Below are 12,475 nucleotides of genomic sequence, written 5' to 3'. Positions count from 1 at the left end.
ATACTGTGTACATACCCAGATCCAATCATTTGCCCCTCATTCATCCCCACTGCCCCAGGATGCCTTCTGTGAATACACTGTGGAACCTATGTGGCTTACACAAGAAGTTCTTTGCATTACCAACAATGTGGGCTTTCTCTTTCCCTTGTGCAGTGGAGGGCCACGTATCCTTCTGCAAATCCCTTTTACATCAATTTGGCCTGTGTCTCCACAACTGCATTCAGCATAACTTGTAGAGGTGAGTGAGTGATCAACCCAACTGACTCATTCCAACTCTATCTAGAAACTCAGCAAAGTACTCCACATTCGTTCTCCTGGGCAGACCCTGCTCCCCATTCACCTGGTCATCAAATTCTTCTTAAAAAAGGAGAAAAACTAAGGAATATCAGTAACAGAATATGTATAAAAGGCACTAGAGCGTCACACTTAAGTTCATAAAGAAAAAACATTAAAGTCATTAGCCAGGCAATTCTGACTGTTTTACAAGTTCTACCTCCTCTTTATGCTCCAAGTGTTTCTACAACAGTATTTAAGACAAGTCTGTTTTACTAATTTTGCCTTTAGTGTCCTGCTGACTGTGAGCTCCTTGAGATTAGAGGTTATTATGTACCTTCGTATCCACAGTAGCACATTTTCTGAATAAAAGAGAAAAGTGAAAGAGGGAAACATTTATATTTTCTGTTTACCTCATTAATAAGCTCCTGTGTCAGGGATTACAATACAAATTTGTTTTTATCTTAAGAACACCACTGTTTAGAAATCCTAGTAAGTATGTTACTTTTAATAAACAACAATTTAAGACTTAGGCTTTACTTTTATTCATTATCTTTTTTAATGAAAATTTATAACATATATGACAATGGAGAGAATAGTATTACCCACTGTGTTGCTTTAACAATTATGAACAAAAGGACCAAAATTATCTTGGCTAACCACTCCCTCTCACTTTCCATCCTCTCCCTACCCCAGGGTTATTCTGAAGCAAATCCTAAATACTATACAAAATCATTTGTAAATGACAATTATTTTTGAGAGGGTTCTTTGTTTTCAACATAATCATAAGTATCATCACACCTAAAATAATTATATTATCTCAATTACATGTGATTATTATAATATCACATATATAATCAATATTCTAATCTCACTAAGACCTAAGCCATTCCTAAAACAGAAAATTTGTATTCCTGAACCTTGTATCTTCTATTGTTAACTTAGAAAACCATCACTTATGAGGCATGTAAAAGAATTCAAATGCATAATTTTGACTTCTCAGAAACAGACACGGAATTCTGGCATGTCTTGAGAACCAAGACGAAAACAGTCAAAATGAGATCAGAATTGGAGGTTACGCCTGTAAGGGTGGGAAGAGAGGCTGGCAACAGGGTAAATCAGTTACAGATGACCCCTGAACAGCATGAGTGTTAAGATAGACATTCCATGGAGCTGAAAATCCGCACATAGCTTTACAGTTGGCCCTGAGTATCTGTGGTTCCAATCAATTTAGGATGGTGTAGTACTGCAGTGCTCATTGAACAATCAATGTATAAGTAGAGTCGAGCAGTTCAAACCTGTGTTGTACATGGGTCAACTGCACATCTTTTTTATTACCACCTGTGTCTATATGAGGTAGTAAGAGATTCATATGGAGTGTTTAACAGGTTAAAAATAATTGAAAGAGCGACTTCCCTGGTGGTCCAGTGGTCAGGACTCTGCCTCTTCACTGTTGAGAGTCCAGGTTCATTTTCTGGTTAGGAAACTAAGATCTCACAAGCTGCTCAGCAAGGCCAAAATAAATTAAATAACTGAAAGACTATCTGGGGTTTCTCGTGGTTCCATACCAATTTTAGGATTATTTGTTCTAGTTCTGTGAAGAATGTCACAAGTATTTTGACAGCAATTGCATTAAATCTGTAGATTGCTTTGGGTATGAACATTTTAACAATATTAATTCTTCCAATCCATGAACACAGCATAACTTTCCATTTCTTTGTATCATATTACAACTTCCTTTTATCAATGTCTTATAATCTTCAGAGTATAGGTCTTTCATTTCCTCAGTTAAATTTATTGCTACGTATTTTTTTTCATGTGATTCCTTTCTTGATTTCTCTGATAGTTTCTTATTAGCATATAGAAATGCAACAGATTTCTGTATATCAATCTTGTATCTCACAACTTTACTGAATTCACTTATTCTACTATTTTTTTTTTGGTGCGGCTTTTAAGGTTTTCTAAAAATAGTATCATGTCATCTGCAAACAGGGATTCAACGATTCCAGTGCTGGGTATATACTTGAAGAAAATGAAAACCCTAATTAGGACAGACACATGCACCTCAATGTTCATACCAGCATTATTCACAATTACCAAGATATGGAAGGAGGCAATCTAAGTGTCCATCAACAGATGAATGGATAAGGACGACGTGGGGTGTGCGCAGTGTATATACAATGGAATATATTACTCAGCCATAAAAAGAATAAAGATTTGCCATTTGTGAATACATGGACAATCATGAGGGTATTATGCTAACAGAGTAAGTTAGAGAAAGACAAATACTGTATATTTTTATGTATATGTAGAATCTGAAACATAAAACAAACACGTATAGCTAAACAGAAATAGAACCACAGATACAGAAAACAAACTAGTGGTTACCAGAGTGGAAAGGGGTTGGTTGGAGAAGGGCAAAAAAGGTGAAGGGGATAAGAGGTACAAACTACTAGGTATAAAGTAAGTGAGTTATAAGGGTATAAGGTATAGCACAGGGAATATAGCCAACATTTTATAACTACATGAAGTATGATCTATAAAAACATCAAATCACTATGCTGCACACCTGAAACTAACGTAACAGTGTAAGTCAACTACGTGTGGATAAACATTAACTGAAAGTCCATAGGACTTAAGGGGGCCAGGAAGAACTCTCCGCTCAGAGTACAGTCAGTGAAAAGCATTTGTAATTTTAATACAAATATAATTTAATAGAAGGAAACCAATAAAATGAGGTACTACTGGAAAGGAACTGAAAGCATTTTGAATCAACTCTGAACTCTACTTATGAGTTGCTAAGAAGTTTAACTTTAAAAACTGCCATCTATTATTATAAAAAGATTTTTTAAAAGTCTGTATTACCGATGCCATGGGATTCACGCCTTCCACACCTGGCTGACAAGCTTCTGCCACGGCTCGAACATGACCATAGCCAATGGCAGTTAGTAACAGCTTGGCTATTTTAAGAGCATTGAGGTAGGCACCCCTTCGAGTTTCCATATCTGCATTTGGTAAGAAGTTATTTCTGGTTAGCATGCTCAAGACAAGGGGGAGGCCACCACTTTTCAAGAAGTGAAATTGAAAATCAGAGGAATCATCAGCCAGAGGTGCACCAGCAGGCATTAACAAGGCATAGACTACCTGGAAAAAAGAAAAACTGTATTAAAAGATTTTAAAAAGACAACTTATTTGCCTCATCATTAGTTTAAAATTTTCCTGTATTTTAAAATTCTTTCAAAAATACTTCACAAGTTTTCCATGTTCTTCACACTACCATATAAAAGGTCAAATTTAAAGGACATGGGATAAATTAAAAAAGTAAAAACAAACCTCTGTTAGGTATAGTACTTGTGAGGCTGAAGGACCAAAGAAAAGTGAGTCAAGAGATGGACTAAGGCTGCTGTCTCCAAGTTTGGCATGGTCTAAACAAATAGCTCTTAATTTTTCTATTGTTGTGCTATCTGTAAGAAAAAAAAGAGACATAGTCTAAAATAAAACATAATTCATGCATTCATATTTTATTTTGGATATTCTGAAGACTACTTAGGTATGGAATAGAAATTAATTGAGTTATAGACTCAAACTTCACAAGACATAACGAGATCTGCATTGATTGAAAACAAAGAAAAAGCCACAACCAACCAGGGCTCTTTTATTACTCAACCCAGGTATGAAGGAAGCAGTGTCCTCCTACTCAGATCTGAAATCAACATGTCTTCCTCAGACACTAGAGACTGAAGATGGAGAAGGAAATGGCAACCCTCTCCATTATTTTTGCCTAGGAGATCCTATGGACAGAGGAACCTGGCAGGCTACATGGAGTCACGAAGATTCCAGTGACTCCAGTGATTGAACACACAGCAACGGAGACGAAAAAATACAACACACTTCACAAGGAAGGAGTTGAAAATAACAAAATGCAAGTATGACAAGCTCTCTCTCCAACTTTTCTAATGTTAGCCTCCATGACACCATGTTTAACTGGTTTGTTACAACGCAAGAAACTTAGTGGTACCGTTCGAAACTGTACCTTAAAAAGTAAACATTAAAAAAAAAAAAGAACAGTAACTCAAAGTAAAAAGATTTTTTTGGATAATATTAAAAGATGCACTTCATTTAAATCACAGTGAAAAGATACCGTAGAAAAGAGAAAGAATCCCATTATTAGCTATCAAACACTCAAACTTACTTCAGGAAGTACTTTAATAATGAAATAATTTGCAAGGTAAATGCCCTATGATTTAAATACACTTGGATAAATAAGATTTTCTTTTTTTAGTAAAAGCTTTTTTTTTGAAGAGTAAAGATAACTGAAAATTACTATAATTTCCATAGGTTAAGCTAATTTTTAGGGGCCCGGAAATATCTTATCAAAAAAAATTAAATTAGTGTTGAAATTGTTGGTTTTCCCTATTCTGAAGGGGGAGTAACATGTAACTAAATGAAATATTGTTTTAATAATATAACATTTGTGAATATCTTCTCCTGTCATTAAATATTCACCCTCTACATCATTTTTAATGATTAACGTCATTTTAACCAGTATACTAGTTTAATCTCTAACAATGGGTATTTTAGGTTTTCTCAAAAAACTTTTTTTAGACAATAAAGATCCAAATTATTCTCTACAAAGAAACCAATTCATACACTATATCGGAAAATATCTTGCTTAGTTTTATAAGTATTCTGAGTGAAGGGCAAAGGGAATAGGAGAAAAGAAACATGGGCTATAAGAAAAGGATGCAGTGAATTTTAAGTAAATCATTTAACGTTGGATTCTAGTTTATTCATTTGAGGGATATGAACCAAATCACTAGTGGCCATTTCACCTTTAGTATCTATGAACCTAAATAACTTTAGGTCTTCAATTATGCACATGCTCATTTAACAAAATATGGAAAATAACAGAAAAATTTAAACTGCCCATAATCCTGGATTTTAGTTTATTTCTTTCTAGTCCTTTGAAGAGATACCTAAGCCAAATTAATTATATACCAGCATGCTATTAAAAAGTCTAGAAAAATGATGAGCAGTAACACATGAGTTAGGAGTACAAACTTTAGAGCCCAACTGCATGCATTATCTTAGAACTTCCTCTAAGCTGTGTGCCTCTGGCCAAAAGCAGCAGTGGCGGTGGTGGCGGCGGCGGCGGCGGCGGCAGCAGCAACAATAACAACAATCACTCTGTGCCTCAGTTTCCCCAACAACAACAAATCACTCTGTGCCTCAGTTTCCCCATCTTTAAAATACAAATAAAAATAATAATTCCCTCCATAGAAATGTTGTGAGGTTAAGTAACTTAACAAGTGTGAAGATATTAGTTAGACCAAACTCCTGGGAAAAAGAAAGCTCTGAAGAGGAAATGCAACTCCTTTGCTGGTAAAGCAATATACATTTTAACTTCTCTGTATCAGGCAAGAACCTGATTTCCTGATGTGCATAAGGGTCACAAGAACTTCTGAGGAGTTTACCTACAGAGGACAGTGTAAGTTCTAAGGTTTAACAGCAAATTATAATGGAGGCACTTGACTTTGGGCAAAGATTCAGAATAAATAGAAGTAAATTACTAGGAAAAAGCTTCTAATTCCACCTTGGTTTTGTTACTCCTTTTAAAATATGTGCAAGTGTGCACAAACACTAAATGATTCCTCAAATGTTAGAAACAAAATGTATAACTACTTCCTCTTCTTTGAGCTCCTGCTTCCTTTCCTAAAGAATGTGTTCGTGTACATGCCCATGTGTGTAACAACCACAGTGACAGAGACTAGGTTAACACTTCTTGAATACTGATTAAATACCAGTCACTAGGCTAGGGTGTTCCATATACAATCCCATTTAATCCATACAACTCTATTAAAAAACTAAGAAAACTTATGGCTAAGGCCATGGAGTAGCAAGTTGAAGAAGCAGGATCTGAACTCAAGCCCATTTGAGTCCAAAGCCTATGATTTGTCTACTGTCATACAACCATTACTGGCATTTTCAAAGCTGGCTATTTCAAATTTAGGTACGATACTTGGATTATATAAAATATGATAAAAGCACCCTCTTAAGTTTTCTGCTTGAGCTGCCTGGCAAGAGCTCCCTCTCACCACCTGGTGGCAGTAGGCTCCAATCACAAGATCAGGGATTATGAGATGGCCTTTTCAAATGTTAAAGTTGAATTTGCATGTGTAAAGCAACAACTGTGACTCAAATACTAGGTAAGTAAAATAAATTCTAAGCAATACAACAGATAAAGATCAAATTAAATCAAGTCATTAAGAAAAGCTTTATTTAAGAATCTAATTAACATCTGAACTGATTCTATATCATATGACTCAGATGGGGTAAGAAGGGTCAACATGGTTGTCTACTTTAGAAAAAGGAGATAACAGAAACACAAGACAGTTTGAAAAATTATCTAGGCCAATTACTGAACTGCATTTATCAGCAATACACTTCACTAAAATGAGAATAAATTAAAATACATGAACTCAAAAAGAATAAAGACACTGAAAGGAGTGGAAAGAACGTTAGAGATGTCAGCAAGTTACTGAAGGTGTAGAGGGGATGGAAGATATTAATAGCTGGCTTAGCTGAACCCAAGAAGTGCTTTTTGGGGAGAAAGAAAAAGGGTACTTATAAATCAGCATCCCACCAAATTCTAGGAAAGTTAAGGATATGAAAGCAAAACATACTTAGCAGATACAGATGAATCAAAGACTTTACAGTGACTGAAGTCTGCAAAAGCAGCAACTTTCTCCTCTCTCTCTCTCCCCAACAGACTGATAAAGCTGGGAAGCAGATGTCTCACTAACGCAGAGAATAGAGACAAATATGGAATGCAGAAAAACTAAAAAGCAGGATTAGTCAGTATGAGTCCATGTTTGTTTTCTGATATAAATGTGTGTGTGTGTTTAAGTGTGTATTACTTCCTCAGATCAAAGAAAAGGCCTAGGTGACAAGAACGCCCCAATAGTTAATGAGCACAATTGAGCTGCTACATTCTAGCAGAGTACCCTCCCCCTTGCTAAAAGGAGAAATGCCTGATTCTAGGGCTGGAACAGAGAAAGCACTACATGAACTTTAAATATCTTGTGCCAGAAACTAAAAAGTACTTGAAAGATGATAAAACTATATCTAAACTACATCTAAAAAAAGCATTGGGTTCATATTAAAAACAGTGCATACATCCACTGACCATAACTGGGACAACTGAGCATCAAACTAAATAATGATTATAATGGCTATAATGGATATGGTGGTTAGATAGCATCACCGACTCAATGGACATGAACTTGAGCAAACTCTGGGCGACAGTGGAGGACAGGGAAGCCTGGAGCGCCTGCAGTCTATGGGGTCACAGAGAATCGGATACGACTCAGCAACTGAGCAACAACAATGTAATGGCTATAACCCGATGGATAACATAAGAATCTATGAGTAAATAGTGATCACACATTAATTTACAGGGGAGAAGCAAGGCTCTACTTTATTGTTCTTGGAGTTCTTGAATTGTACTTACAACTTTTCCGTAAGGTAGTAAATGTTTCCAAAAAGTTTTTTTTAACATTTTTTAAAAGTTGTATAGAATTGAATGATCTGGTCCAATTCTCTCCACCGACTCTTATTTTCAGCTCATAACTTTGTAGAACGTTAGGTTTTAGACGAAAACATCTATTAGCGTACAAACACTGGAATGTGTTCATGAAAAACAAAATCCTATGGAAAGGATTCCTTGGAGGAAGGTCTTAAAATTTTAACACTAGAATATCTGGGGTCAAGAAGTTAACAGAAGAGCTAGAAAAAGTTAAGGATGCCACCACAAAGCTGAACTACTCATCAAATGTGAACTATTATTCAGATTAATATTGTTTCGGAAACAAACAAACCAAACCACCTCCCATGTACCCCTTCTGAAATTAATGCACGAAGGTGTGCCTCAGCACGATAATAGAGTCCCTCAAGAAAGGCTCAAGACACAGGAGCTGATGAACATAAATCTACCATAGGAAGGCTGAAGAAAGAAGTTCCAAAATGGTAACTGCATAACAAACAGCAACCAGATGAGAGGAGGCAGAAGAAAAATTCCAGGACAACAGTGGAGCCATCATATAATACCCATGATAATGGAAAATTATTAAGCCCTGAAAAAAAAAAGCTGCCATTAATCTAGCAAACTACTTTTCACACACTCTTGAAAAAGCAGATGCTGAATATGATTTTAAGAAAATACTGGAGGAGGAACTTCCCTACAGGGCCAGTGGTTAAGGCTCCGCCCTTTCACTGCAGGGGGCTTGGGTTAGATCAGGGAACTAAGACCCTGCATGCCGTGTGGCGCAGACAAAAAAAGGAAAACGAAAATATGGGAAGAATGTAGAAATAATTTCTCATTTACACAATGGAAAATCAGTAGGTAGGTAAAACTGACAGTTGTATGAGGGTATTATTTACAGATAATACAAACACAAATAATAAAAGCTACAAATTGAAAATGGTTGTTTCCCAGGAATAAAAAAGAAACATGCTATAGATGACACATGACCCAAAACACAACCCAAGGGTCAGAAAATGTTTTCTGTAAAGGGCCAGATAGTAAATATTTAAGGCTTTGCAGGTCATATGGTCTCTGCTGCTATGCTACGACAAAAGCAGTTACAGACAGCATGTACATGAATGAGCATAGCTTGTACACCAATAAAACTTTGTTTATGGAAATCAAAATTTAAATGCCAATATAATTTTCGTAAGTCACAAAACATTCTTTTTGATTTTTTTCTTTAGCAATCAGAAAATGTAAAAACCATCCTTAACTCTTGGACTGTTCAAAAAGCAGGCAGTGGGCTGGATTTAGCCAGTGAGCTATAGTTTGCCAATTCCCATTATTTTCCATTTGGAACAGAATTTGTTAACAAACCCATTCCTGTCCAACATGTACTTTATCAACACCATAATTATTTACGAAGAAAATTCTTACCTGGTGGCATAAGTTTCATAAGTACTCTTGCTCCATCTCTAAGAGGTGGCATATTTAAGCTGCTACCCAAGTCTGCAACTTGCCAAAGGAAAGAGATGTATCTGGGATTCAGTGACATTATCTAGAATACAAAATACACAGAATGTTTATCTGTAAATTATACCTCCACAAAGGAAGAGTCCCCAAATAAATGTGTTTGTTAATCTCCATACTGCTGCTTGTGTCATTTCTATCCTGAAATGGTCGGCCTACACCATCTTCTCACCTTTAGAAATCCTTTGTAATGTAGACTGAATATATTATCCAAGCCATCTCTAGTACTTTGTGTCTGACAGCTTTTTCACTATTTTGTTAAACTATTCCTATTATTCATACAAGTCAGATTCTGTATAAACAAACGGCTGCCATGCCCCACTAACAGTTAAATTCCTAATCCAACTGATTGAGAGAGCCAACTCTTCTGACACTAGAGTGGCTGGTATTATTAAAATTTTTGTGGGGAGGTAAGGGAGGGAGAAGTTACTTTCTTTAGAAACAAAAATACGTTACTGATGATCTGACAAAGACTGCGGGGTATTTTCCTATAGAAACAGTTCTGAAGATTTCATTTTTTTGTGGCACAAATACAAAATACAGTGCTATTTTTCTCAGTGAACTTACAAGTAATAATTGAGTTGTATAATAGGCTAGTTTTATATAAATATACTGGCACTCTATCTATATAAAATGTGGTTTTTTAAATTTCAACCAAGTTACAATCACCTTTCAAAGGGATCCATTTGAAAGCTGATGGTTAACTGTACAGTTGATATTTTGCCACAATAAATTGTAAGCTCAAAAAAAAAAAAGAACTATTCTATACACGTTCTTAAATAATCTAGCATAATGCCTTGCAGATAATAGTTCAAAACTATCTACTCACCACCCCAGGCAAACAGCTTTCCACTTCTGGATTGGGACCATCACTGTAATGATTACCATGGTTTCCAGGAGACCCAGTTGAGGAATCAGAAGAGCTATCAGGGCTTGAAGGCATATTGGAACTGATCTGTGTAAGTTTGGCTGTAATTAGCTAAAAATGATATACTAAGTTAGTATCAAAGACAAGGAAAAATACACAAAACAGTAGTGATATACCAATCAAAACAAAAAACTACACGCTGTATTTTCAGAAATATAATTTATAACTGTTGTCTAACCTAATCACTTAAACAGTTTTGTTTTTAGAAATCTTTTCCTCTGCTATATTGTAGGTACCATTATGCCTGTCTCAGTGTTATAGTAATTCAAACACCTAATACAGTTGCACATACAATGGATGCTTCATTAACATTTATTGATTGAAATGCTGACTACTAAACTGAGTCCCAGGCTTGATTTTCTTGAAAAATTTGGTAATTATAGATACTTACCGACTTATCTTTTAAGTTTAATTGTCCGATCAATTTTCTATCATCTGCAGGATCGATCAGTTCACCACCCACAAAGAGCTCAATTTTTGTATGAGCTACATTGGCTTTGATACGATTGAGAATACATCGTCGTACTGAACCGATTGTATCATTTGTATGAGACCATACATCCAAGTCATCAACCTGTCTGCCTTGGTTTGGAAATCGAACTATAAAAGAGAGATGTTTACCACGGAAAGCTCTGGGGAAATAAAAAGGGAAAACATCATCGTATTGAGCAGACTTTCAATCTTCTTGCTAAGAAAATAAAGCTAGGAATTTAAAATGGAATATTTTCTTACTAAACAAGAAAAAATGAGTTAAAGACGTGTGCTGTGCTTAGTTGCTCAATCATGTCCGACTCTTTGCAACCCAATGGACTGTAACGTGCCAGGCTCCTCTGTCCATGGGGATTCTCCAGGAAAGAATATTGGAGTGGGCTGCCATGCTCTCCTCCAGGGGATCTTCCCAACCCAGGGATCGAACCCAGGTCTCCCATGTTGCAGGAGGATTCTTAACCATCTGAGCCACCAGGGAAGCCCATATTATTTTTAGGATCTTAAAAACAAGTATTTACTGCTCCTTTTAACTACAAATATTATAAGTAATCTTCAAAACCCAACAATCATAGTTGTTACTCTTGTACTTAAGTTTATAGGTATCTAGTTACAAGACATTATAACAGAGACATGAGTAATATTTCACTTATTTTTATGCTATAAAAGCCCAACTAATACCAAAACTCATCCCCTCAATGATATTTATGTTGGCATATTATTTTCTGTAGGTAAGAAGCAAAAAAATAAACATATTCAAGGAGCAGTTTAAATAATTTCATGGTTAAAAATAGAACTCTTAAATACCAATGGCTCATATTCAATAAATATTTCTAAATTACACATATTATTAGAAATTACTAAATGGTAAAGCCTTAAGAGAAATATTAATAGACCCAAATATGAGTGAATTAGGTAACGGAAATTTTAAGAGGCACAAATTCCCAGTTACAAAGTAAGAGTCATGGGACAGGTGGTAACTAGGCTTATCATGGTGATCGTTCTGTAGTGAAATATTCAACCACTATGTTGTATACCAGGAATTAACACAGTATTGTAGGTCAGTTATACCTCAAAATCAAATAAACTCATAGAAAAAGAGATCAGACTTATGATCAGCAGGCAGAGGGAAGGACAGGGAGTGAGGAATTGAATAAAGGTGATTAAAAGGTACAAACTTCCAGTTATAACTAAGTACTACACATGTAATGTTCAACATGATTAACAAAATGCTATTATATATGAAAGCTGTTAAGAGAATAAATCCTGACAGTTCTTAGCACAAAGGAAGAGTAATTTCTTTTCTTTTCTATCTATATGAGATGATGAATGTTCACTAAACTTATTGCAATCATTTCATGATATACTAAATTATTATAAACTTATAAACGCTGTATGTCTATTATATCTTAAAAAATTGGGTGAAAAAAGAAATGTTAGTAATCATTTGAAAATATTTCTTACTATATTGGCTATCTGTCAAAGCAGCCTATTTTAAGAGTTCTTTCCAATTAACTCTGCAATCAGACTATACTATTATTTTCAAAAGTGGAAACGAACGGTGTCCAAACACTTCAACGGCAAAATATCCCTGGCAACATTTAATGGGCAATAAAGTCAATGGCAAAAACAAAAACAAAACACCAAACAACCCCCCGCCCCCAGAATAAAAAGAAACTAGACTTAATCTGAATGCCCTAAACAAAAAGCAACAAAACACAGATCCAGAAAAC

At 35.6% G+C, this 12,475-nt stretch overlaps 1 protein-coding gene across 4 annotated transcripts in view; it reads right to left on the bottom strand.

Annotated features, from left to right (window-relative positions):
* Window positions 1–12,475, bottom strand: part of USP9X (ubiquitin specific peptidase 9 X-linked) — a 115,981-nt gene that overhangs the window by 34,379 nt on the left and 69,127 nt on the right. For all 4 annotated transcript variants that reach the window (XM_070289913.1, XM_070289915.1, XM_070289914.1 and 1 more), the window contains exons 19-23: window positions 10,648–10,888; window positions 10,158–10,307; window positions 9,236–9,356; window positions 3,607–3,737; window positions 3,139–3,417 (exon numbers count right to left, since the gene is read on the bottom strand). In XM_070289913.1, coding sequence (XP_070146014.1) covers window positions 3,139–3,417; window positions 3,607–3,737; window positions 9,236–9,356; window positions 10,158–10,307; window positions 10,648–10,888 — 922 coding nt within the window. The remainder of the gene's footprint in view (window positions 1–3,138; window positions 3,418–3,606; window positions 3,738–9,235; window positions 9,357–10,157; window positions 10,308–10,647; window positions 10,889–12,475) is intronic.

This window comes from Ovis canadensis, chromosome X (genome assembly GCF_042477335.2).
Source record: "Ovis canadensis isolate MfBH-ARS-UI-01 breed Bighorn chromosome X, ARS-UI_OviCan_v2, whole genome shotgun sequence".
NCBI lineage: Eukaryota > Metazoa > Chordata > Mammalia > Artiodactyla > Bovidae > Ovis > Ovis canadensis.
Note: the sequence above shows the minus strand (reverse complement) of the source record. Positions and strands in the feature narration are given on the sequence as shown.